Source organism: Podarcis liolepis (assembly GCF_965112155.1).
Source record: "Podarcis liolepis genome assembly, chromosome: 8".
NCBI lineage: Eukaryota > Metazoa > Chordata > Lepidosauria > Squamata > Lacertidae > Podarcis > Podarcis liolepis.
Window position 1 is genome coordinate 17,783,727 of NC_139560.1, and position 27,595 is coordinate 17,811,321.

Consider the following 27,595-nt stretch of genomic DNA (forward strand, 5'->3'; position numbering starts at 1 on the left):
GCTATAATCCTACTGTGAGTATTTTCCCATTGATGAGAATAGGATTTTCTGATTAATAGACATTGGAGGGTTGCAGTTTAGATGTCAAGGAGCAGCAAGGGCTGTTCCAGTGTCACAAGGCAGCTGGGGCACACTCATGGGAAGGGCTGGGCAATTTGGTACAAAACTCTTAAGAGTTTATTAACAGAATCCTGAAGAAGCCGTGTTCTTTTCCTTCCATGATACATGATCATCAGATCATAAGAACACTTGAGGCTTAACTATGAAGCAATGCGTTCTTAGAGATGTCATGATTTCTGGACATCGGAAAAGTTATTTTCCTTTCCTTCTGTGCTTTTGCTGTATTGTGACTTTCTTGATGGAACTCTACATTAAGAAAACCTAGTCCTTGAACACACCTTGTGTAGCATTCTCTGTAGACTAAAATTAGTTTTAGCTTCTTTCCCTTAACTTGCAGTGAGCTGGAGATAGCTTCTGCCAGAGTCTCTCTTACTAGGGATTTGACTTGAGGACAGGATCACACTTCAAAACGACCTTGACAGATTAGAGAACTGGGCCAAAACAAACAAGATGAACTTTAACAGGGAGAAATGTAAAGTATTGCACTTGGGCAAAAAAAAATGAGAGGCACAAATACAAGATGGGTGACACCTGGCTTGAGAGCAGTACATGTGAAAAGGATCTAGGAGTCTTGGTTGACCACAAACTTGACATGAGCCAACAGTGTGACGCGGCAGCTAAAAAAGCCAATGCAATTCTGGGCTGCATCAATAGGAGTATAGCATCTAGATCAAGGGAAGAAATAGTGCCACTGTATTCTGCTCTGGTCAGACCTTACCTGGAGTACTGTGTCCAGTTCTGGGCACCACAGTTCAAGAAGGACACTGACAAACTGGAACGTGTCCAGAGGAGGGCAACCAAAATGGTCAAAGGTCTGGAAACGATGCCTTATGAGGAACGGCTAAGGGAGCTGGGCATGTTTAGCCTGGAGAAGAGGAGGTTAAGCGGTGATATGATAGCCATGTTCAAATATATAAAAGGATGTCATATAGAGGAGGGAGAAAGGTTGTTTTCTGCTGCTCCAGAGAAGCGGACACGGAGCAATGGATCTAAACTACAAGAAAGAAGATTCCACCTAAACATTGGGAAGAACTTCCTGACAGTAAGAGCTGTTCGGCAGTGGAATTTGCTGCCAAGGAGTGTGGTAGAGTCTCCTTCTTTGGAGGTCTTTAAGCAGAGGCTTGACAACCATATGTCAGGAGTGCTCTGATGGTGTTTCCTGCTTGGCAGGGGATTGGACTCGGATGGCCCTTGTGGTCTATTCCAACTCTATGATTCTATGATTCACCTCACCTTTGTGACATGTGTATATCAAAGGGTAAATGTAGACATCAATTCAGCAGCCAATGAGCAAAACATACTTTTTTATGCCCTTTCAAAACAGCCCTTTTCAGGCCTACGCTTCAGCACAGTATAGTCTAGCAAAAGGACCGAACCTAGCTGACAAGAGTGCAGTTTGATGCTGGCCATACTTCATGGAGAGGTACAAAAGGAAACTAAAGGCTAGTGTTGAGATAACGGGTTGGTGTTTTGGCGAAATACTTTATTTCCATTGCTTTGGGGGTTAATAAAGCTCCTAGTGCAGCTGGCTACTCCTCATGTAACCATCTTGACAATGCGCCTTGCTGACTGCCTTCAATCTCCTGTGCTTTCATCCATGCTCTGCTTCTCGGTGCTTCCTGGTAAATCCAGTCCACGAGACACTAGGAGTGACGGCTCTTCACACATCTACTTCTCATGCTTTGTTTCCTGGTCACCTTGCACTGCGTAGATAAGCTCTGGAATTCATTCCTGCAAGAAGCAGTGATGGCCGCCAACTTGGATGGCTCTGAATGAGTAATAGACAAATTCATGGGGGGATAAGGCTATGTTTTGCCTCTGCTGTCACAGGAAGTATGTCTTAATGCCAGTTGATGGGACTTACAAGGGGTCCTGCAGGTCCTGTTTTCAGTCTTCCCATGGGCATTTAGTTGGCTACTGCAAGAACAGGATGCTGGCCCAAATGGACACTGAACCAGCAGGCTCTTTTATGATATTATGCTGCTAGGTTTCTTATATTCTTCTAGCATGATTTAATATTGCTACAGGGTGGCATACATGATTCTCCCCTCATTCTTTTTTATCCTCATTAGTAACCCTGCAGGCTCAGAGACTGACTGCATCCACCCAGTGCGTTTCATGGCCAAGTGGGTATTTGAAGCCTGGTTTTCCAGGTTCCAGTCCATCACTCTTAACTATTCCTTCCTTTGCCCCCTGCTATTTTCCCCCTCGCTTGAATAGATGCACTTAAGGCAGCACCAACTTATTCAATAAAAATGTTATTCCATGCAAGTGTTATCTGAGACATCTGCCTAGGCTTGCCTAGTAAGTGGTAACTGTAATTTGGGGATGAAAGAACAACATGAATTTTGTGTGTGCGTGTTTCACAGTGATTTGTAACACAGTATGCACAGATTAATATTCTTAACTATTACTTTGGTTTTTCCCCTCTGTTTGTATCCTTCCTAGGAAACAAAAAACACGCAATGGTTAATGAACGTTCTCCTTTTCATCTTTCATAGGTGACTTTAGGTGGGACCTTTATTGGCATTGGACGCAAAACTCCAGATTGCCAGGGGAACACCAAGTATTTCCGCTGCAAGTTCTGCAATTTCACCTACATGGGCAATTCATCGACAGAGCTGGAGCAACACTTCTTGCAGACCCACCCAAACAAGATAAAATCCACCGTTCCTGCCTCTGAATCCAGCAAAGCCTCAGACAGGAACTCGAGCAAATCCAGTCCTACTGTTCGATCAAGTGAGGCTGCAGATTTGGGGAAGTGGCAGGACAAGATCACCATAAAAGCAGGAGATGACACTCCAGTTGGTTACTCAGTTCCCATCAAACCTCTCGAATCCTCAAGACAAAACGGTACGGATGCCTCCAGTTACTACTGGTGCAAATTCTGCAGCTTTAGTTGTGAATCATCCAGCTCGCTGAAACTGTTAGAACATTACAGCAAGCACCATGGGGGGAGCCAGGCAGGGGGCCCTCACCCAGATCGGAATGACAAGCTCTCAAGGGGGTCGGTCATTAATCATAATGACTTAGCCAAAAATTCAGATGGAGAGTTAGCAACAAAGACTGAGAAGGGCTCTAGCGTGGCCAAAAAGAAAGACTTTTCCAGCTCAGGAGTGGAGGACAACATGGTGACAAGCTACAATTGTCAGTTTTGTGATTTTAGATACTCTAAGAGCCATGGCCCAGATGTAATAGTGGTGGGGCCTCTTCTTCGTCATTATCAGCAGCTACACAACATTCACAAGTGTACCATTAAGCACTGTCAGTTTTGTCCCCGAGGCCTCTGTAGTCCAGAAAAGCACCTTGGAGAAATTACTTATCCTTTTGCTTGCAGGAAAAGTAATTGTTCCCACTGTGCTCTCTTGCTCTTGCACTTGTCCCCTGGGATGCCAGGAGGCTCCAGAGTCAAGCACCAGTGTCACCAGTGCTCTTTCTCCACCCCCGATGTAGACGTTCTCCTGCTTCACTATGAAACCACACATGAAGCCCAGGCGACTGAAGTCAAGCAAGAAGCTAATGCCCCGCAAGGGTTGGATGGGCTGCTGAGTGTCAAAGAAAGCAAAGACCACACGTGCACCAAATGTGACTTTGTCACTCAGGTAGAAGAGGAGATTTCTCGACACTACAGGTAAAAAAAAAGAAAGAAAAAAGTGATTGTGTGTGCTATTTAGCATTAAGGTTTAAATGTGGAAGCTTAAGGTTTAAATATGGGAGCTTACCTACACATAGGGCCGTTCAGATGCTTATCCAGCTATTGATTCCCTTCAGACAATTGCGAGCATTCGTGCCCTTCCATGTGGAAATAAGGTAACAACTGATGTGAGGCCTCTATTTGTGTAATTTCTCTCTCCTCCCTTTCGGGTCAGAAGACGCCAAGGAGCTGCAAGCCAGGAGTGTTTGCACTGTAGGTTAGTTCTCCAGAGCTACTGCCCTCAAATATGATGGTCAAGGGCAATGGTAGCCATTGTGGTGCCCTCTAGTGATTGTTGGGTTGCAGCTCCCATCAGCTTCAGCCACGGTGGCCAATGGTCAGCAATGATGGGAGTTGTAATCCAACAGCATCTAGAGCAGGGGCCAGCAAACTTTTTCAGCAGGGGGCCGGTCCACTGTCCCTCAGACCTTGTGGGAGGCCAGACTATATTTTGAAAAGAAAAATGGACGAATTCCTATGCCCCACAAATAACCCAGAGGTGCATTTTAAATAAAAAGACACATTCTACTCATGTAAAAACAGGTCCACAGGCTGGATTTAGAAGGCGATTGGGCTGGCTCCGGCTCCCGGGCCTTAGTTTGCCTACCCATGACCTAGAGAGCACTACATTGACTGCCTTTGATGTACCACAATTTTCATATCAAAAAAAGGACAACTTGTAGAATACACTAGTTAACCCATAGGTCTATGAAAGTGAAGGAAGCAACCATTTTCCTAAAACGTGAGAGCCTCATGAAAGAAGAAAAACTTCAGAAAGAAATGGAATAGCCCCTCTATTCCCCAGATCTGCTAATCCTGATTACCTAAAGCACTGCTTCATCCAGGATAGATCTGGCCAGGCTTTAGGATAAGCTTCAGAGGCCTTGCCTTAAGTGCCATCATCTCAAGCCATTTTGTGAGTAAGCCTGAGAGATTTGCCCTCCAGCAACATCTGGAGAGCGGCACGTTGTCTACCCCTGCGCTACAGAAAACGAAACTTGGGCATCTTGAGAACACGCTGAATAGGCTTCATGAAATGAAAAAGGAGGGATCTACACTATAATAGAACCATTCAGTTGAGATAAAAGAGGAAAGTACCTGGACATTGCTCAACTGTCAGCTGTATTGACTAGATCTGAGGAGCCCATAAATTAATGGCGCCCTGTTACTCATATGTAACTAACAGCTGTGGCCCACACAAGTTACAAGCTCCAGCATGTATTTCCCCCTTTCGATGCAAGTGGGCCGTAGGGGTGCTGTTCGGATTAATTGGTTAACAACTGTAAACAGCTTTGAAGATGAAAAGTTGTTTCTGTGTCTTAGGTGGTATTATAATTTATTTTTATTAGTGCAGCTCTGGGCCATATTGGAAAACTTGACTACACAGCACTTTGACCACACTTTGAACGGCCTTTCTTAAGTCTTAAGATCTTTCAGGTGACTGAGAATACTCTTCTGCAGAGAAAGCTTTAGCTGATGTTTTTGTCTGCTTAAATTAAGATGTCCCTTCCCAGGAAAAGATAATAGTTTTTTATTCCCCAAAGTGGATTTTTATATTTAGACCTTTTGATTATTGGCCTAGTTTTCAAAAGAACCGAGTGTCATATAGTTCCCGTTGACGTCAATGGTACATAATACTGTTGGAAAAAAATCACACCACTTATTTAGGTGACTAAATATGCTTTTGGGAACCTAAAATTAGGCTCTTGAGCTTCAAAAAATCTTGGCTAGAATTCTACAAACCTTCTGGCACAACAACCCAGCATTTATTCTGTATATATATTTACGTATACTTTACCCCAAAAAACCCATATGATCTCCTTTTTTAGATGGTTGCTCTGTAAAATATATATGATCAAAGTTTTCATTGTTCTTTCTATTCCTTTTTAGTATATTTATTAATTTTCAAAAAAAAGTTTATACCAGATTCTGCAAAAATACTATATTTCTCTATATACAAGCTTGTCAGCTTTCAAACTTTGGTTTTAAGATAAAGCTTTAAAAATGTTAAACTGGGTTAAATGTATTATAATCAGTTCACAATTTCATTTTTAATCGTTAATTTGAATCGTATGTCTGTGACACCAGGTTATACCAACACTGTGTGGACAGAGTCCTGCTTGTGAAACAAGATTTCCATTTCCTCTCTTTCCTTAAATCCCCTCCTATCTGCTCCAGCCACACCCCCTCTTCCAATCTGATTTTGAGGGTTTATGAGAGGGTTGGTAGGGACGGGAGAGGAAGGGAAGCTTCGTTGCACACACAGAAATCTGTTGCATGAGCACTGAATGAGCACAATCTGCAGCACTGAATACAGCCCAGGGCATCTGGGATTGTTAGACATTTGTCCAAGTGAGCCTCCTGAAAATGGTTCCTTTAGTATAAATCATCAAGGTGCAGGCTGCATTCATATGGAATGCTAAGCCATTGTTTAGCCTTCTTGTGGCTTGCCTGCATGTCCAAGCCCACTCTGAGCAACCAACCATGGTTTAGTTTATTACAACAAGCCATGGTTTATTGTTGGCTTACGAATCTTGGTGTGTTTTAATAAACATTTGCCATAACATCTGAACCCAGAATTCTCACTTAATCCTGGATAGTTTTGATGCCTTACTCAAAATAGTTTGCCAAACTATAGCAGCACAAAGCAAGAACAGTTAGAAAATGAAACTACTGCCCTGAGTAGGCAATTCTATATGGACCTTTTCAGAAGTAGCACTTGTTCTTACTACAACTTGGCAACAACCTTCTTTCTCTTCCCAACTACTACCTCTCAAGCAACCTGCCTAGTTTTGCCACTTCATAATAATAATAATAGGAAGAAGAAGAAGAAGAAGTGGGTTCCATCTGCATTGTTGCTAACCATGTTTAATGGGAACAGTAACCGGGCCTGGAATCAGTGTTTAAAACAAGGAATTACAAAACCTGATTACCAGGGAATTTTATTCATGTTAACCATGGTTTTCAGCAACGCAAACATAAAAAGCTGCATGTGGTTAAAGCAAGCTTATGGAGGCAGGGAATTTGCGCAGGAGAGTGGTAGGGAAGGGGATGGAGTACCTGAGTCAACAAAATGCTCTAATCACCTAAACGTCACAAGGAAAATCAGGAGTTTGATGACTGAACCTGGGACTTGCATCATGTAACAGTATCTTGGTGCAAGTCATATTTTGAGTAAGTTCAGTCATGACAGAAAGAAAGCAATGAAGGCACACACAATTTTATCAATACTAAATAGCATATCGAGAAAGTTGTTCTCCTGTATTGCTTAACTTTATGTAGGTTGTTTACAAAAATCCCAGATGTGGTTCTGATTAAAATCTGGTTTAAATCCTATTTATGCTTTCATCTTTAATATTTAGAAAACTTAAAAAAGGAAAGTAAAATTTACATAAATGCCCTGCTGCCTTTATCAATTTAGTGGTGTGTGTGTAAAAAAACACCCTGCTTTGTTTCTTTCTTCCACATTTCTTCAATTAAATTCATCAAACTTTTGCATTTTACCAAATCTCTTTTCTCTCTCCCCACTCAATCAGCCTAGGTATATGACACCATTTGTTAAATTAATAATTTTATGAATTATAAAAACAAATTCCAGGTTTTTGTGGGCGTGATCTGAGTTGGCATCCTAATGTGGAGGTTAGGGGGCTTTAGCCCTTGGACACCCACTTTGGTCCTGATGTAGGTTCCATGGCTATTTTCAACAGGAAAGAAATGCCTATTGGGTGTGTATTGCTGATTCTGTGAATAGCATTTTTTGCCCTAATTTCCATTAAATTTGGGGTGTTAATGTTGAACCAAAGACTGATGTCAATGTACTCTTAGCTGTAACAAATTATTGCGGGTTCTAGTATTTTCAATTTAGGTGTTTGATTTAAATCAAAATATTTAGGTCACCTTCCAGTTTTTCTAACACTTTCATACATTAAATGAAACCTTTGAAATCTTGTATAATCCATATTGCAAATCTTAACTGATTTGAAAAATGCTTAATCGTCATTGTGCTCTTCACAAAATCCTAGGAACTGTAATGTTGCAGATCTCAGCAAATGGATAATGCTACCCTCTCACACAATTCATTTGTTTGGAATTATTATAATTCATACTACTTTAATATGTAGACAAAACCTTACACCAGAACAATTTGCACTGTCTAATTGGCGTATGAATATCCACCTTTCCCCCCATAAATGTCATAATCTGGGCTAGAGAAAGGGGTACGGTAATTTGATGCACACTTTTTTGGTTGGATGAAGCAAGACACAAACTAGGATCACAACAGACACAGCACCAACTTCCTACATCCCGTATCATTAGGCACCCTCTTTACAATAGCAAACCTCTGGCAGTTTAGGACAATTGAGCTTTTTTTTGGGGGGGGGGGGGCAAACCCTATAGTTCAAACCACTATACAGCTTTTCTAAACCAAGGGTAGCCAATGTGGGGTAGTCAAACATGGATTTGATGTAGCACTTTAGATGTAGACTACAGCCCCAGATAGCCATTTTTTAAGGATAATGGGAGTTGTAGTCCCAAACACCTAGACTCTACTACATTAGCTATTTTGGTCCTTGATTACAACATTCTAAATATTGAAATCTTGTGATCCCAGAGAGCCAATCCAATGTCTTTGCCTGCTACTAAGTTGCAGAGGTTGCTGAGCAAATTATTGCTATGGAAAGCTTTCAGCGCATTTTTTCCAGATTCTTCCTTATTGCCTGTCTGCCTATTTCCTTACTTCCAGACCTGCCTTTTAGTAGGTTTCCTGCCTTTTCTGTGCACTTAAAACCCAGGAACTATGACACTATCTGAGCTTCCTTTCTAGGATGTGAACTGCATCTTGGCATGCCTCATCTACTTTCAAAATAAAAAAAATCCTTCCAGTAGCACCTTAAAGACCAACTAAGTTAGTTTGAGCTTTCGTGTGCATGCACACTTCTTCAGGTATCTGATCTCAGCAAATGAGATCAGGTATCTGAAGAAGTGTGCATGCACACAAAAGCTCATTACCAAGAACTAACTTAGTTGGTCTTTAAGGTGCTACTGGAAGGAATTTTTTTATTTTGACTATGGCAGACCAACACGGCTACCTATCATCTACTTTCAGTTTGCACTATCTAAAAACTCCCTAGTATATTATAATATACAGGAGGAAAAGGATCAGCTCTTGTTAAAAGGATGGGTGTGCTTGTGAGCCAAATGCAGTTCTTAATGAAGACAGTAGGAGCCTAGCCACTGGCTTTAGTTGGACTAGATTTCCCCATTCATTTTTCCAGCAACTAGTGTTGCTATGGCAATAACACATTTCTTACAAGTGTTTGGTCCTGTATAACAAAGTCCAGGGCTCATTTACTCTACTCTCCCAGTCCACTTAATTTGGCCGGGTTTGCTTTATATGTGGCATTTCCCCCCACAAAAAATTATGTATGGGAGAAAGCACATATGTACACACATTCATATGTATTTTGCCATTTTAAGTACGCAGTTTGGGAAAGCTGTTGAAACTGCGCTGTATTTGTGGCAAAATTGTATGCATTGTGAATTTATGTGCTTGTTTAGTGACAATATTTCCTTATCCAGATATGATCCTTGCATAGGAACATTGTTCTAAGGCGTACACATCCCTTAGTATTGTTGAACTCCAATACATAAGATGTGTTTCTGCATGTGCATTTTTGGAATAAGGATTTGGTTGCAGACTTGTGGATGTTTTGGTACAGGACAAAGCCTTTTTTGGAAAGAAAAAAAAAGTAAATTCATTTTATTACAAATCCTCTCACTCCGGGGTCCTGATCCTGACTGGGAAGTCTGTGTGCTACTGTAATGCTAATAAAACAGTATCATGTTAGCTCATAAAACGTGTTCTGTTACTATGGCATACACAGGAAATTGGCAACATATTGTTCCAATGTGGGAACATATGTTTTACATAGTTCAGTAATACAGTACTTTGCATGGTCTGCTTGAATGAAAATAGGCATGTGTGTTATTCTAAGGTATATAAGACACTTATATTGCCTGTACTGGAGATTGCATATTAGGTAATTCCCCTGCTTTGCTAGTTGAAGTTTTATGATTGATCCAAGTTTCTCTCAACCCCCTCCCCTGCCCCACATTTCACAGCACCGTGTAATACTCTACCACATAATCTGGTCTCTTGCTTTTAAAAAGACAAGTCTCTTAAATAAAAACCTTGATAATTTCCATAAAAGAAAAAACATTATTTGTTTCTTGCAAAAAGCAATTGCATTTGAATTAATCAGTTTTAGTTCCAATGGCTCCCTGTGCTCTGATTTGTTTTTAATGAACTATATATTGTTGAAGGAAGCAAAGTTATCAAATACAATTGGACAATTTAAGTTAAACTCCATGCAGCATATTACGTGTATATCACAGGTTCACAATCTGTTTGCCATTTTATCATTAAATCCAAACCTTGTAGTTGCAAAATAAATTGAATCACAATAAAGACAATTATTTTGAAGTATTACAGTCAAACTTTGGTTGCCGAACGTAATCTGTTCTGGAAGACCGTTTGACTTCCGAAATGTTTGATAAACCGAGGTGTGGCTTTTTGCACTCAAGCGGAAGCCGCGTCAGACGTTCGGGTTCCGAAAAACGTTAAAAAACGAGAGCATTTTTGTCTGGGTTTTTGGCGTTTGGTACGATAACGGAGGCATTCGGGAACCGAGGTTTGACTGTATTCCTGTGGAAAGAAAATCCAACAAAAATAAACATTGGTTTCCAGTTTTCATGATATGCATCCAGTTTTTGCCTATGCACACATATGGTAATAAAACAAGGGAGTTTCCATAATTTTGCACAATTCTCATGAGTTCTAACAGCCATTTGTTAAAAAACAGAACTATTTTTGGTTTCCAAAGCTCACTATTTCCATTGCTGATGTGAACACCTTTTTTATAGCTGCTCCGAGAAGACTTCAAACACATTTAATTAAACCAGCAAATAACAACAAAAGCCCGTAACAGGTGTCAGGGGCAGAACAGGTAACTTAAGAACCTAAGAAATGTCTGCTGGATCAATCCAGAGACTCATCTAGTCCTGCACTGCTCTCACACTGGCTAACCAAATGCCCATAGGAAGCCTGAGAGCAGCAGCATTTTCACCATTTGTGATTCCCAGGAAATGGTATTTAGAATCATACTGTCTCAGACAGTGAAGGTAGAATATGGTGCACATGTTCTCTGTGACAGTGGAGGTAGAGCACACCCGTAGCAATTAATTTAGTACCAGTCTAAAACTGTACATAGAGCATGGAGATAGGAGTGTCTGTATCGCTGGGAGTGAGTGGGAAACGAGTTGCAGGGGACATTGGGATGCTAGGTTTATAAATTAGAGACTCAGGGGTCAGCAAACCTTTTCAGCAGGGGGCCGGTCCACTGTCCCTCAGTCCTTGTGGAGGGCTGGACTATATTTTGAAACAAATAATAATGAATGAATTCCTATGCCCCACAAATAACCCAGAGATGCATTTTAAATAAAAGCACACATTCTACTCATGTAAAAACACCAGGCAGGCCCCACAAATAACCCAGAGATGCATTTTAAATAAAGTGACACATTCTACTCGTGTAAAAACATGTTGATTTCTGAACTGTCCGCGGGCCGGATTTGGAAGGCGAGCGGGCCGGATCCAGCCCCCGGGCCTTAGTTTGCCTACACATGAATTAGACCCTGCAAGCTTCTGCCAGATGTGGCTTCTGCTGTCACTGCATTGCTTTCTGATGTCTCTCTCAATTAATATGTTCTGACCACAAATTATTATAAATCTATACCACTAAATGTTGAGATATTAGGTTCTTCATATGCTGCGTTTTTAACTTTTCATCTAAAAAAGAACCTTGGTATTGAGATTTCGGGAAGTGGCAGAGATGGACTGAAATAATATAATCTCTAGAGGGGTAGCTATGCTAGCATGTGGTTACAACAGTTTTGTGGCACCTTAAATACTATAAACAAAACTTCTGTCATAAACCAGGGTAGCTTATATAGTACCCTACATATGTTTTTGGTTCCCAACTTCCCATGATTCCTGACCATTGGCCATACATATTGAGGCTGACAGGAATTGTAGACTAGCAATATTTGGAGGGGGCGATGTTGTCTACCTCTGGCCTAAGCTTTTGTACTTTAGTCCGTTAAAGCTTTTTTCCAAAATAAATGTAGGCTATTCTTTAAGATGCCACAAGACTAGCACAGTGAGTAGCAGAGACTCTCCTGTAATTTGGTTCTCCTCAATTTGCAGCAGTTTAAAATTAAGTGTCAATTTTTTTTTTATTCCACGGTACGTTCTAAATACAGATTGTTTCTTTTCAAAGCTTGTATTACCTGTTGTAATTTTTCCTCTTTATCAATAGAAATTTAATTCACACTTTAGTATTATTGTTGTTGTTGTTGTTATTATTATTATTATTATTAGTAGTAGTAGTAGTAGTAGTAGTAGTAGTAGTAGTATTTTCAAGACTTTAGCCTTGACCCTCACATTGCTGGATCCTGTCCCAGTGCCTTTGTGTACAGTGCAAATATCTAGTTACAGATAGGTAGCCGTGTTGGTCTGCCATAGTCAAAATAAAAAAAATCCTTCCAGTAGCACCTTAAAGACCAACTAAGTTAGTTCTTGGTATGAGCTTTCGTGTGCATGCACACTTCTTCAGATACTTCTTGGTATCTGAAGAAGTGTGCATGCACACGAAAGCTCATACCAAGAACTAACTTAGTTGGTCTTTAAGGTGCTACTGGAAGGAATTTTTTTATTAGTGCAAATATCTGTGAGGAGTGGGACTTTGCACATGAAGACTTGCATGAGAATTGGAACCCTTGTCATTCGTGCTTCCAAATCACTCGGATTGTAATTCACACATGTAACTACACACTTGAAGGCCACTCACAACAGATGTTTGCAGTGTATGGGGAGACACCTGGAAAGCAACATGTGAGATTGAGGGCAGGGCCCCCTTTCTCGCTCTTGGGCTTTGTCAGTATGGGACCAATAGTGCCTGCATAGGATTAGGGAAGGAGATGGAAAGGAGACATAGAGTGAAGAACAGAATAATGGTAGATATATAATGAGAGATATAATGAAGATAAATAATGAAGAGTAGATATGATTTAGCATGTTGGGTTTAAAGGTGGAACCTAGTGCTGGAATGGTTAAAAGCTACTGGAACAGGAAATATTTGTTTCTATGCATTTTTGGCGTTTTTGGGGAAATAAATGGATATAGGTTATACAATATTAATTTTGCTTTCATTTCTCTCTCTTATCAGGAGAGTCCATAATTGTTACAAATGTCGTCAGTGCAGCTTTACAGCTGTTGATACTCAAACCCTACTGGAGCACTTCAACACTGTGCACTGCCAAGAGGTGGACATCACCACAGCCAATGGGGAAGATAGCCATGGGGTGGCTGCTGCTCTCAAGGAAGAGCCCAAAGTTGACCTAAAGGTCTATAGCCTGATCAGTGCAGACCCCAAACTGGGAGAGCCCGTCTCTGAAAGTATAGTGAAGAGGGAAAAGCTGGATGAGAAGGAAGTACTGAAGGAGAAGTGTTGGCCTGATGGGTCCAGTGACGATCATCGTGGTGCACCTTGGAGAGGAGTGGACATTTTGAGGGGGAGCCCTTCCTTTACCCAAACAAGCTTGGGCCTTCTGACCACAGTGTCTGTGGGCCAAGAGCAGCCAAAGCCCTTAAGGGATAGTCCAAACGTAGAAGCTGCCCATCTTGCACGGCCTGTTTATGGCTTGCCTGTCGAGACCAAGGGGTTCCTGCAAGGGGTGCCCCAAGGAAGCGGAGAGAAATCTGGACCACTCCCTCAGCCATATCCTGGATCTGGTGATAACAAGGCGAAGGATGAATCTCAGTCCCTCCTACGGGTAGGAAATTCTATTTTTATTTTTGTCTGTGCATGTTTATGGTTCATTTATTCTGAGCTGATTCTCGGCAATCAAGCACACATTACTGATGTTGGCACTTGAAGCAATTCAGACTTACATGGGTAGATTGTAAAGGAATCGCTTTAAGAGCGTTTGTACAAAGCTATACATGCTAGTTGCAGTAGTAAGTGATCTTTGTTTGCCTTTGCCATTAAATTTGGTTGTACTGCGATAATCATTCCTGCTGATTTTGCAAGATGATGTTACATTTGGAAAAGAAAAGCACAGAACCCCAGAAGGCTGCACATCTGTTGCAGTAAGGCATCTAATCACCTTCTAAATTTTAAGGTGGTTTGACAGTACACAGTTAAGCAAACCGTCACTGGATCAAATAGCTGAAAATGTGAAACCTGAATCAAATAATAATGAAAAGTAGGTCTGGGATTTTATTTTATTAAAAGTACAACACATGGCGTAATTAAATATAACATTTGGCGCTTGTTTGGTTGTGTTGGGAACTAGGAATTGTGGAGGTGAAACTTTTGTACTCTGTACTGCATAAGCATCTTTGTTGAATCTTCAGAAACAAACCCATACCTATTACAGGCCTACCCTTAAATATATATATATATATATATATATATATATATATATATATATATATCAGAAGCTGTGGGCTTCTATAAATTTAATGTGTTTTATAACATTTTACCTTCCTGCCAGTGTTATTTTGGAAGAAGGACAGTGGCTCGGTGTACCAGGGAACCTTATGCTTTCATAAGGTTTCAGTCCAATCCCTTCCATCTCCATGTGATGCTGGGGAGACCCCCTTCTGAAACCCTGGAGAGCCATTGCCAGTCGATGTAGACAACACTGAACTATATAGATTAATAGCCCAAGTCTGAATAAGGCAACTTCCTATGTTTCTCATAAACAGTCACATATCCAGGCTTAATATTACCCATTTTGGGATCTAATGAAGTCCGTATTTCATGGTATGCTCACTATTGAGTTCAGCAATGACCCATAAGCTGAAAGGTTAAAGTCCTGGGCCTTTTTTTTAAAAGTTACATGTACCACAGTTTTTTAACAGGTTAATTTTAGATGGTGCAAGTATTCTTTTCCCCATTGCCACCATCAACAGTTTTTTTGCTGTAGCATTGCCAGGAAGTAGACATTACAGATCTGGCTCAAAATGATCCCACCTTGGAGATACCAAGAACTGGTTGCATAATGAATGAGTCCAGTAAGCATTATTCAGTGTGATTTGGCACTGAAAGGGTAGTTCGGTCTGCTCCAATGAAGTACGGAGTGGGTCTAATCTTTGCTTACCTGTTGGGCTTGTTCTGTGTGTATGAAACGCTCACATCACAAAGTCCAACCTCAACATACTTCATTTTGGTTTATTTGGGGAACATACCGAGGGAGAGCTTTGTTCAGAGAAAAAGAAGCATTTGAGAAAGCTAACTGAGAATAGCTGACCTATTTTCTCTCGAAAGAAAAACAAAACAAAAATAAGAGTTCTATTGTTAGAGCAGCTAGTCTTCCAATCTAAAATCAAAATATTCAGAATAAACTGAGCTATGTCAATTACACAGTATGTTTTATTAATTCTTACCACTCACCAGGGCCGGCCCACCCATGAGGCAAAGTGAGGCAAGCTCAGGGGGCATGATCTACAGGGGCAGAGATACCAGTGTATTCTCCCCTTGTTCATGATGTACGTCTTCTTCACTAATCCCTTCTTCCCTGCAGGGGAGGGGGTGCCGTTCTGTGGTTCACCTCAGGTATTGGGACAGCTCTGCTACTCACTAATATTGCAATATTGTGGAGAGGGCTGTAGCATTCTTGCATATTTTGATACGGATTGGAGTGATATAAAATATTATATTTTGCCAGTGAGCAAGGAGGAAAGGGGATTTTTTTTGCCTTAGGTGTCAAAATAACTTGACCAGCCATAGGTACCTTGACTTGCAGGAGGTTGCCAGTGGCAGCTCTGCGCCAGGCTGCAAAAAGTATTGTGCTGGCCTTGGGAAGAAGCAGGAGGTCTTTAAATAAAATATCTTCAGCTAGCAAACCTCTTCAGTTTTACAAGATTAGATTTCAAATAAATTTAGTACAAGTACGAATGAAAGGAACGAGAACATTGCATGTTAAGGAGCAAAACTTTTTCCTTCCAGAAAAGCCTGCTGTTTGCTATTCTGGGGTGTGGGCAAACCTTTGGGGAGTTTCAAATAAACAAATCTATCTTTTTGCATGTTGTTTGCTTGTTTGTTTAAAGTATCTAAATGAAGTTGGTAACCATGTAATTAGTGGTGTGGGGGATAAGAGACATAGCTTTTTGTTTTACCTTTAGATATCAAAGATTTCTAAAGATGGGCAAAGCAGAAAAACATGAACGTTTTAGCAGGAGCTATAAATGCACCAAAGAAAGTCAAAAAGCAGATCAATGTCAAAATAGGAACCAGATCCTTGATTTTTTTGCCTTCTCTGCAGAGCAGTGCATATCTCGGCTATGGGATTGTCTAGCATTTAAGTGAGCATTTGTGTTAAACCACAGAGCCTAGGACTTGCCAATCAGAAGTTCGGCAGTTTGAATCCCCACAATGGTGTGAGCTCCCGTTGCTCGGTCCCTGCTCCTGCCAACCTAGCAGTTCGAAAGTACGTCAAAGTGCAAGTAGATAAATAGGTACCAATCCGGCGGGAAGCTAAACAGCGTTTCCGTGCACTGCTCTGGTTCGCCAGAAGCGGCTTAGTCATGCTGGCCACATGACCCGGAAGCTGTACGCCATGTAATTGGCCAATAAAGCGAAATGAGCGCCGCAACCCCAGAGTCGGCCTAATGGTCAGGGGTCCCTTTACCTTTATGTGCAGATACACCAGTGTGTAATTGACTTGTGGCATTTTCACTGCTAGAGCTGAGGCTAATGTTTTGAAGGGATGGACACATTGGAACGGCATTCATCTTTAGTTAGGAAATTCAGCAGGCAGGGACTTATTCTTCTTCCTTTCCAGCCATAGGAAAACCCCGCAGCTAGATGCAGGTAGGTAGATAAATATACACAATTTATTCACGTTATTATTCATCAGCATACACAGGGGCAGGAATTCTGCTCTTACTTTGGGTAAATGAATTCTTCATGCAGCAGGCTTGTGTGTGTGTTTTTGTGTGGTGATCAACGTCTACAGCCAATTTTTTAAATGCTGGTTGGTACAAAGTTGTGTCCAACCATAAGGTTCAGAAACATGTTTCTGTTTCATATCTTCACAAAATGTTCACAAAATGTTTAGGGGCATGTGTACCCCTGCGTCCCTCCATAAAAAAAGCACCGGGCATTATACCAGTGTAGAGATTTTTCAAGATTTTCAACTGTGTAGAAAGTGAACATATACCAGAAAGTTGTTATAGACTATTGGGTAGAATTACTTCATTTTAGTTAGTATTTTCCCCACTGTTTCCCTAGGATGTTTTTACATTTTAGAAAACCAAGCACAAAAATATCTTCCAGCACACTACAATGTCGATATTTCTATCCCTTTCTTCTTTAGCCTGGCTGCAATTTATCTTTTAAAGGTTTGTTGATACAGGATGAGTCTATTGATATGCAAAAATGTTCTTTTGAGTGGTAGAGGAAGCTTTGGCTGCTGTTTTAGTAGCGACTGAGTGAAGCAACCTTGTTTACTGCTTTGAGAACTCTTTTTTCTGGGCAAGCATGCTAAATTGATTTCAAATAAAGCAAGTTGCCTGGTTAATTATATTTAGTATTTTATATAATGCCTTTTCTCAGTGCTCAAAGCATTTTAACGTATAGGGGCATATCCAACTGAGTTGTACTCAGAGTAGACCAGTTGAAATCAATGGACTTGTTGATTTCAGTGGGTCTACTCCGAGTTTGGCTAACAGTGTGTAGCACATAAATCATCTCAGTTATACAAAGAAACTGTAAGGTAGGTTGGCTTTATTATTCCCATATTGCATATGTGGGAAGAAGGGTTGAGGCTGAGAAATGGTTGCCTGCATCAGGTAATGATTGTATCGGGGACTCCTTAGCTCATTTTATTTAGCCAGTACATTATGCAAACGAATACCTTGCAAGTCCTTGGTAATCTCTGGGTTCTGGGGTAGCTGTTTTCCTGCACAGTAGTGACATAGGTAGCTGTAGGTTGCCTGAGGGGGAGGCAGTGGGCAGACGCAAGCCCCATGCTGTCATTTCAGGCAGTGCGAAACCTGCGGACGCCTCTGCTGCACACAGAAGTACTGGAAGAAACTATGGAATTGCAAACTTGTCTCTTTGCCATTCAGCAGGATACATCATGGGGGGGGGGCGGAGTATTTGAAGAAAAGGATGTCCTCAGCCATATCAAAAACATCACTTATTTTGCTGTACAGTGGTACCTCTGGTTAAGTACTTAATTCGTTCCGGAGGTCCGTACTTAACCTGAAGCTGTTCTTAACCTGAAGCACCACTTTAGCTAATGGGGCCTCCTGCTGCTGCCATGCCACCGGAGCATGATTTCTGTTCTTATCCTGAAGCAAAGTTCTTAACCTGAAGCACTATCTCTGGATTAGCAGAGTCTGTAACCTGAAGTGTATATAACCTGAAGCGTATGTAACCCGAGGTACCACTGTATTTTTGAATGTGGCATGAAATAATGACCTGTAGGAAATCACTGGCACAAGAAAAAGGAACAAGAACTATAGAGTTCTAACTTACCGTATTCAAGCTGATATTTTTTTTGAGAGAGAGAGAGATCAAGTTGCAGTTTTGGGAGACCAAGTTTGGGAGACCAAGTTGCAGTTTTAAGGACCAAGTTTGGGAGACCAAGTTGCAGTTTTAAGGACCAAGTTTGGGAGACCAAGTTGCAGTTTTAAGGACCAAGTTTGGGAGACCAAGTTGCAGTTTTAAGGATTATTTATTATTCGCTATCTTCTTACCCTGTGCAATACCTTTCTCCAGTCTTGCTTCACATCCTCCCTGAATGTTTTCCCCAGGATGGAATGTGTCCTTGAACTCTTGCTTCCCTGGATTGAGGATAGAAATATGTGTAGAAACTAGGCTAATGTACAAAGTTAAAATTTATATTCATTTCTATGTCCACTTTTGACTCGGGTCCCTCCCTCATACCTTTCTGTTGCGCAGAAAGGGTATATGTGTCCTTTAGAGTAAAAAAAGGTTCCCTGCTTCTGGCTTGTATAAAGGAATATAGGTACAGCAAACAGAAAATACATCTCCTTTAACGTCCCATTGATTGTAAATGGGGAAATTTTAAGAAAGCAGTTCACACTTTGAAATCAGTAGGAAAGAGACTTCAATCCTATGCAGACTTAGCTAGGAGTACTCCCAATGAACACTTCAAAAGTTATTTCTGACTTTCCATTGGAAACCAACAGAATTAAGAAGTATTATAACGAATGCCCTAATTTTGTGCATATTATTTCTGCGCTAGCTTTTGGTTTCTCTGAAAGATCTCGCACAATGTAACCCAGGCCTCAGTATCCTCAAAATCATAGCTTGTTGAAAGGAGGAACATCTGAAATAGTTTCCCTTTAGCTGCATTTCATTTTCCCCTCATTTCCTTTGACTCTGTTAGGGATCTTTCAGGAAGTATTTATAGTCAAGGCTATTCCTTGCCATACGGGTTCTCTAATTAACTGAAGGAAACTCAGCGGGTGCTGTGTCTTACTAATGCACATAGCTATGTTGGGTCAAAGCACTGCCGAACTCCTTCAGCTTTGTTAGAAGCACCTGTTTCCACAATTCAGTGTTTGGGGATGTGGAGAACTTAACTTCTAAGTATAAACTGCATCCTGGGGGGGGGGGGGGGACAACCACCCTAAAATAATCGCCGAACCAGGAAAGTGTTAAAGAAACTGATTGGAAACATTTGGTGTCAAATGCTAGATGGATGACCCCCCCCCAATTTAAAAAGAAAAGGGGGCAACTGTGCTGTTGAATTGCCAAAACTTGAAAATCCTGTTCCGTTTTAAACTAGTTTAGGCAGAACTTCAGAACTACTGGGTTGAATTTGCGTGTAAGTGGAGATACTCTTTGTGACGGAGTAATCAAAGTTCAGCAGAAAGCAACGTTTAAAATGTTAAGCCAGCCCATCTTAAGTGCATGTATCTGCATTGTGTGGATCAAGCTCATGCATTATCAGGTAGGGAGGTAACCTCGCCCTCTGGATATTTACTCAGCCACAGCTAGGTATGTTTCAGGAAGAAATGCCTAGAAATGTATTGGGTGGTAAAATCATTATTCAGGTGTGGTGATATAATAATATAGTGCCTGGATGTTACATCAAAAACCTTAAGGAAAAAGTGAATCAGTTTGCAGAACAAAGAATGCGAGCGGTACTGTATACCAAAGTTGCTAAGGGGTTGGGAACAAATAAGATTCTGCTGAGAACATCAGTTTGAATGCTTATTCAAAATTAGCTAGATAAATTGAGTTGTTGCAGAGCCAGTCAGAAAAGTCTTTAACCATGCCCTGTTTGATAAGAAATAGGGACGCGGGTGGCACAGTGGGTTAAACCACAGAGCCTAGGACTTGCCGATCAGAAGGTTGGCGGTTCAAATCCCCATGACGGGGTGAGCTCCCGTTGCTCGGTCCCTGCTCCTTCCAACCTAGCAGTTTGATGTGGGCAGTGTATCAGGTTTGTAACTGTGCCTCATATGCATTATGCTTCAATATCACAACGTTTTGTTACCTTTCCTGAACCTGCTTCTATTGAAATAAATGTAAGAAACCAATACTGGTTTAGAAAATCATTACCCTTGTGTATTCCATTTCTGTTCTTTAGGCACTTTACACTTCAAAAGCAATGTGTTAGTTATGTTTTACCTTCACTCACCTTTTCTTGCATGTTGCCAGGAGAAGAGAAACAATCAACTCATTAACTTTTATTTAATCTAGCCTTCCCTAACCTGGCACCTTCCAGACATTTCAGTCTAAAATTCCCACCATCCCTCACATTTGACCATGCTAGCTGGAACTGATGGGATTTTTAGTCCAAAACATATGGAGGGCACCAGGTTGGGGAATGGTGGTTTAGCCTATACATTCCAGCCACTTTGTCCACATTCCGCTGTGGCCAAAATACCACCCTGAATATGTCATGTTTGATTGCATTATATTGATATTTCTTCATATAAAATCTTAAAACATGCTTTCTGGTGAGAGGGAACTTTTAGTTTAGAAGACACAAACTTTATGGAAATAGATTTTGATTAATGTGTTGTTTTCAAGAGCCCACAAATTTCTCTTGTGTGAGAAAATGCCACTTTTATTAAAATAAAAATGGAGCAGTCATATGTTCAGATGAGAAGTTTGGTTACTTCAAACTAATTTTAGTTAGGTGGGGTGCAAATCTCTGCTGTTGCTGTTCCTGCAAATAGCATCTGATCACAGCTGTTTTGGAGCAAAAAAAATATCCAAACACCCAACAAACCCTATCATGACTCATTTGCGCTATATTTGCACGGAGTGAGGAAACTATCACACAGAAGAGGAAATCGAAAATAACACTACATCTTTATACGCATGTGTGTTTGTGTGTGCATGTGTGTGGAGTTTATCATTTGTTTAAGAGCCTTGTGAGGGTTCAATAGACCATGTGGTGCTTCCCCAACTTCTCACCCTATAAATTCTTATAAGAAAATCGAATCTGACAAAGTGGTCTTTGGCTCATGGAAGCTTATGCAATAATAAACACCTCAGTATTTAAGGTGCCACTGGACATTTACAGTGGAACCTCGGTTTTCAAGCGTCTTGGAAGCTGAACGATTTGGAACCCAAACAGCGAAAACCCAGAAGTAATTGCTTCCATTTTTGAACACGCCTCAGAAGTCGAATGACCTCCGAGGCGTGTTTCTCCATTTTTTTCAATGGATTTTGCCGGCCGCCCATTGATCCTGGGTTTTCAAAAGTTTCGGAAGTCAAATGGTCTTCCGGAACGAGTTACGTTCGAAAACCAAGGTTCCACTGTACTTGTTTGTTTGTTTGTTTTACAGAAATCTAGTCTTTGTTCAGTTGAACGACCTCCGCATTTTTTTTACAAAGCAGGCTTGAAGTTACGTTGAATCTTTGAGCTTGCTCTAAAGTTGCAGCAAATCACATGCGAAACCCCTTCAGACTTAATCATAATAATAACAACAATAAAAAGTCATATTTGCTGCAGCTTGGGCACTTCAAAGCTATCACCTCTCCCGTCTGTACATGACTAAAAGGCTTTAAGGCAGATAGTACAAGGGGAAAAACAATGAAATCAAAGACAGTCTTAATATACAACTATTATAGGCCGCATAAGACATTTGAAGAATATCTCAAAATATTTATAGGTTCTTCTGATGCATGCACATTACCAGCTGCCTTTCATGTTTGCGGTGTAAGGCTGTTGAAATACATCTTGGGGGGCCGGGGGGGGGGGAGAGGAGCAAGTTGTATTTCCTGTATACTGTTTATGTGTGTTTACCGTGTGGTGTATCTATCTAGAGCAGGGTTTCTCAAACTTGGATCACCAGCTGTTTTGGGACTACAACTCCCATAATCCTGAGCTAGCAGGACCAGTGGTCAGGGATGATGGAAACAGTAGTCCAAAAAAAGCTGGAGACCAAAGTTTGGGAAACCCTTGAACTAGAGCAGGGGTCAGCAGAGGGCCGGTCCACTGTCCCTCACCTTGTGGGGGGCCGGACTATATTTTGAAGGGGGGGAAATGAATGAATTCCTGTGCCCACAAATAACCCAGCGATGCATTTTTAACAAAAGCACACATTCTACTCATGTAAAAACACACTAATTCCTGGACCGTCCACAGGCCAGATTTAGAAGGCGATTGGGCCAGATCTGGCCCCCAAGCCTTACCGTATTTTTCTCTCTATAAGACGCACCAGACCACAAGATGCACCTAGTTTTTGGAAGAGGAAAACAAGAAAAAAAATATTCTAAATCTCAGAAGCCAGAACAGCAAGAGGGATCGCTGCGCAGTGAAAGCAGCAATCCCTCTTGCTGTTCTGGCTTCTGGGATAGCTGCGCAGCCTGTATTCACCCCATAAGATGCACACACATTTCCCCTTACTTTTTAGGAGGGAAAAGGTGAGTCTTATAGAGCGAAAAATACGGTAGTTTGCCTACTCGTGGTCTAGAGAGCCAGCATGGAACAGTGGTTAGAGTGTCAAGCATTTATTGGCATACCAGGTTCAAATCGCTACTCAGCCATGAAGCTCAGTGGGTGACCTTGGGCCAGTCATTGTCTCACAGCCTAACCTACCTTGCAGGGTTATTGTGAGGACAAAATTGGAAACAGTTACCTCAGAATTCCCCCATGCCAGTATTTGGGTATATCCTGGTAGCCGCTGACTCATGGTGAGATAGTGAACTTCCGACAACTCCTCTCACTGTAATGTGTTATTTGACGCAGCGCTTCTAATGTACTCAGTTCAAGTACTTAGATTTAAGCCAATTTAATCTATTTGGAATTCAATTGCACTAAAACGTCTGAAACTAAGAATTTCAATTTCATAGGGATGTAGATTGAGCCGTAAAGTCTTTCATGTCACATGGTCCACTGGCATACAAATTAGCATAGATCCCTCCAACCCTTCATTAAAAAGGTTTTTACTTAACAAGCACACACACACACAACATTGTACACATCACACTTTACATCTGGAGCTTAATGTCAGCTAAAATGTTGCAGGCTTCTGATTCTTCTAAGTGACTTGGCACTTGCTTGGGGTGTGTGTGTGTGCATGTGTGCACATTTGTTTATTAGCTGCAAAGAACCAAAATGGAAAGGAAGGGGGGAGTATTCTTAATTAAAATTCTAAACTCCATTCCTCCCCTTTTTTCATCAGGCACTGATCAGAGATATTAGTCAAATGTTTTATAGACTCGATCGTAATGGTTTTAAAAGCAAAAGAGCATGTGTTGAGCCTACTGATTTTTCCATAATGGAAAACTATATTAGGCTTTGCAGAAGTTTTAAATTTGGGCTTATATTGAAATCCTTTGATGCCTTCAAGGACTGAAAACTTCACCACCCCTTAATCAGTTTGGCTTTGCCTCCCAAAAGCTGCCTCTGATGGTGTAGAATTGGGGAGGGAGGTCTCAAAAATGGCTGTGCATGGCAACTTTCAGGTTAGGTGTTTATGCACAGGTATACATTTGTTTTTGTGACGGGTGTAGATTTGGAAACACAGCAGTTGCTATGCTCGGTTGTTACATAAACATTCCCTTCAGCCTCAGAGATAAGGAAGGATACAAAGGCAGAGCCACACCGAGTATGCTTCATGCACATCTATGTTGCGTCAGTGCTTCCTGGAGTGAACACACCCATCTAACATGCTTCTTTAATCACCTGTGTGTGTGCATTAAACTGCGAAGTTTAAACCCCAAAGCTTGAGGCTGGGACCTGCATGGTGAGCTACCATGGACTGTGTTTTTTTCAGACCAGGCTTCCTCAACCTTGGCCCTCCAAATGTTTTTGGCCTACAACTCCCATGATCCCTAGCTAGCAGGACCAGTGATCAGGGGTGATGGGAATTGTAGTCTCAAAACATCTGGAGGGCCGAGGTTGAGGAAGGCTGTTTCAGACTTTGGATTCCTCTTCAGGCAAAGAGGGACAGGAATAGTTTCACTCTTTGTGGCGAATGTTCCACAACTGAGGCACTGCCACCCACCAAACCTCAGATGGCAGTGACACCTGCAGGACATATTCCACAGGAATGTAGAAGTAGGTACATATGGAGACAGGTGGTCCTAAAAGTTCCCTGATCCTAAAGGCTTTCCAGGTCAAAATCAGCACTTTTAATTGGGCCCCAAAATGGATTGTGAACCAGTGCAGTTGGCAATAACACAAGCGCAATGTGAAGATAGCATCCAGTTCCAAGTATTGCAGAATATATCTGTTAGATTACTAACTTCAGTTTTGAAATAGCCTTCAAATACATTTACACTTATAGCACATTAAAGTAATGTGAATGGAGGTTTCCAGAGCCCAGGATAACGGAGGCTAGGCTGTTTCTGCCCAGGTAAGTTTGCAGCTGGTATAATTGTAGACATTATGTATGTGATGAACTATTCAATCAATGTGATAGAATGAAATATAAATAAAAGACATAAGCTAGAGATAGCAACTCCGCATTACTTAGAATCTCCTTTATTGGAATACATTGTACTTTAAAGTGCTTAACCTTTGAACAAATGGGAAAGAGCATTGGAGGACATTGAATCTGGACTCTTGACCACAAAAAATATTTTTCAGCTTTCCTCTGGCATCCAAGATATCATATTTGATTGCCCAAGCATAGATTCTCATGAATAAGGAATCTAATATTGGTTGTTGTTTTTTTTTGAAAAATTACACTTTTAATGAAGCTTTATTAAAGAGGAGAAACAAATTAAACCAACAGGTATCATCCACTCCATTCCATCAATGGTAATTGTAAAAACATAGGTTTATGGATAAACTGACTTTCTTTTCTTCTGTTTGTTTAAATGAAAGCGGGGATTCTGTTAACCAGAATGCATTGCAGGGGCTTGGATGAACTTTGGGGTCCTTTCCAATGCTACAATTCTACTATTCAAGAAGCTGAATTAAATGCCCAGTACAGTGGTACCTCGGGTTACAGACGCTTCAGGTTACAGACTCCGCTAACCCAGAAATAGTACCTCAGGTTAAGAACTTTGCTTCAGGATGAGAACAAAAATCGTGCAGTGGCGGCGCAGCAGCAGGAGGCCCTGTTAGCTAAAGTGGTGCTTCACGTTAAGAACAGTTTCAGGTTAAGAACAGACCTCCAGAACTAATTAAGTTCTTAACCCGAGGTACCACTGCATAATAATCTGCCCTTTTTCTTCTCTTGCAAAGTATTAAAGCGCGCACACACGTTCCCAATTGTGCTTTTAAATGTATCCTTATCGACAAAAACGTTGTTGTTGCTAAATGAAATAAATGTTACCCTTGCTCTGTTTTGCCGTTTGGACAGGTTTTTAAAATGTTTCTTCCCCGACACGCTGTTAAGCAAAGATTAGAGTGAATGCTTGCAATTGCTCTTTGCAAGTGAAGAGATCTAAACTTAAATGTTTCATGAAGAATGTGATGTGCTTCAGCTAGCATTAGAGCTGCGAGTGCTAATAGCTGTTCATGAATAGCCGTGCACATTTTTGCAACCTGAAGGGCTATAATTTATTAGATTGAAAACAAAGTGTGATCAATATAGCCTTTAATGCAATCAATAACGAGAACTGCCAAAAGGCATTTTACCATATTTCAGACTGAAAAAAGTGTTTTCTGTCATTTTTTTTAAATAAAAAAAAGCAGCATTCCACTTTCAGTTTATCAGCAGATGGCAAGAAATGTTTCAACGGAGCCCATCTGCCTATCCATTCTTGATAGCGTACAAACTGAAAATTAGATTTCTTGGCCAGGTTGCAAGGGAAAATAAGGATACAACCCAGTCCCATTTGTACTAGTTCTGGCAATCATGTCCATTCAGGGGTTTTCTTCTCCTTCAAAGCAACAGGCTGTTTGTAGGCTCCAGAATTGCTACATCAGTCAGTGGCCTTTTCTGAGATGTGTGTGTGTGTGTGTGTGTGTGTGTGTGTTTCAGCAGCCTTTGTGTTGTCACTTGTTTCTTGTACGAGGCCCATCATTGAATTCGTGGGACAAGAAAACCCAATACCCATACAGTGGTACCTCGGGTTGAGTACTTAATTCGATCCGGAGGTCCGTACTTAACCTGAAACTGTTATTAACCAGAAGCACCACTTTAGCTAATGGGGCCTCCTGCTGCTGCCGCGCCGCTGGAGCCCGATTTCTGTTCTCATCCTGAAGCAAAGTTCTTCACCTGAAGCACTATTTCTGGGTTAGCGGAGTCTGTAACCTGAAGCGTATGTAACCTGAAGCGTGTGTAACCTGAGGTACCACTGTACTTGGATTTGTTGAGTGATTAGGCAGAGCATCTTTGTGAATGCTGCACATACAGAGTTTCTGTTAATGTGTGTTAAAAAATGCGTGCTGAATCGTTCAGAGTGTTTCGCACAGCTTCCGGGTACTTTATATATAAAGTTACAGAAATATCAGGAACTGTATAACTAACTAAACTCAGTTATTAAAGCACAAAGAAGTCCTTTGAACTCAGTGTGCATTAATTCTGAGTATAGATGTTTAGATCACACTATAACACAGCACATAAAACCAATAATAGTAATGATCCCTGGTGACCAGTCTTAACAGTAATAGCAACATGACATGCATTCCTACAGTGCCCACTGTTAGGAGCTCGTGTGTTGGAAATCGCAGCCATTTTTATGGGCAGCCATGCCTTTTAAAGGGATTTCCTGGACCTTCTGGTACAGCTCTGTCGGCATGGAGGCCATGAACAAGCAAGTGGTGGGCAGACGGGAGCATAGAGTAGGAACAGCCTGCTTCCTTGATTACCTGGGGCAGCTGGTTAACTGGGAGCTGAACATTTCTGGTCCTTTTCAAATACCCTCACTAATATACTAAACCAGTGATGGCCAAACTTGGCCCTTCAGATGTTTTGGGACTACAATTCCCATCCTTCCTGACCACTGGTCCTGTTAGCTAGGGATGATGGGAGTTGTAGTCCCAAAACAGCTGGAGGGCCAGGCTTGGCCATCACTCTACTAAACAGTATCCCCATGAAATTTTGGGAGAAATGATACATCTAAGAACCCAACTGGCAACATTCCCAAGGAGACAACATAGTGGGCTTCATAGGTATACGATCTATCTTCTAAATATTCATAGCACCATAGAATTGTAGAGTTGGAAGGAACCCCAAGGGTCATCTAATCCCACCCCTGACAGTGCAGGAATCTCAACTAAAACATCCATGACAGATGGCCATCTAACCTCTGAACAAAA

The 27,595-nt window shown here is 41.3% G+C and overlaps 1 protein-coding gene across 13 annotated transcripts in view; it reads left to right on the forward strand.

Moving 5' to 3' along the window:
* TRPS1 (transcriptional repressor GATA binding 1) overlaps positions 1-27,595 on the forward strand; it is a 231,496-nt gene that overhangs the window by 82,257 nt on the left and 121,644 nt on the right. For 8 of the 13 annotated variants that reach the window (XM_083516528.1, XM_083516533.1, XM_083516522.1 and 5 more), the window contains 2 exons: positions 2,622-3,751; positions 13,102-13,708. In XM_083516528.1, the coding sequence (XP_083372654.1) occupies positions 2,622-3,751; positions 13,102-13,708 (1,737 nt within the window). The remainder of the gene's footprint in view (positions 1-2,621; positions 3,752-13,101; positions 13,709-27,595) is intronic. The other 5 variants (XM_083516523.1, XM_083516534.1, XM_083516526.1 and 2 more) reach the window with 1 other exon arrangement.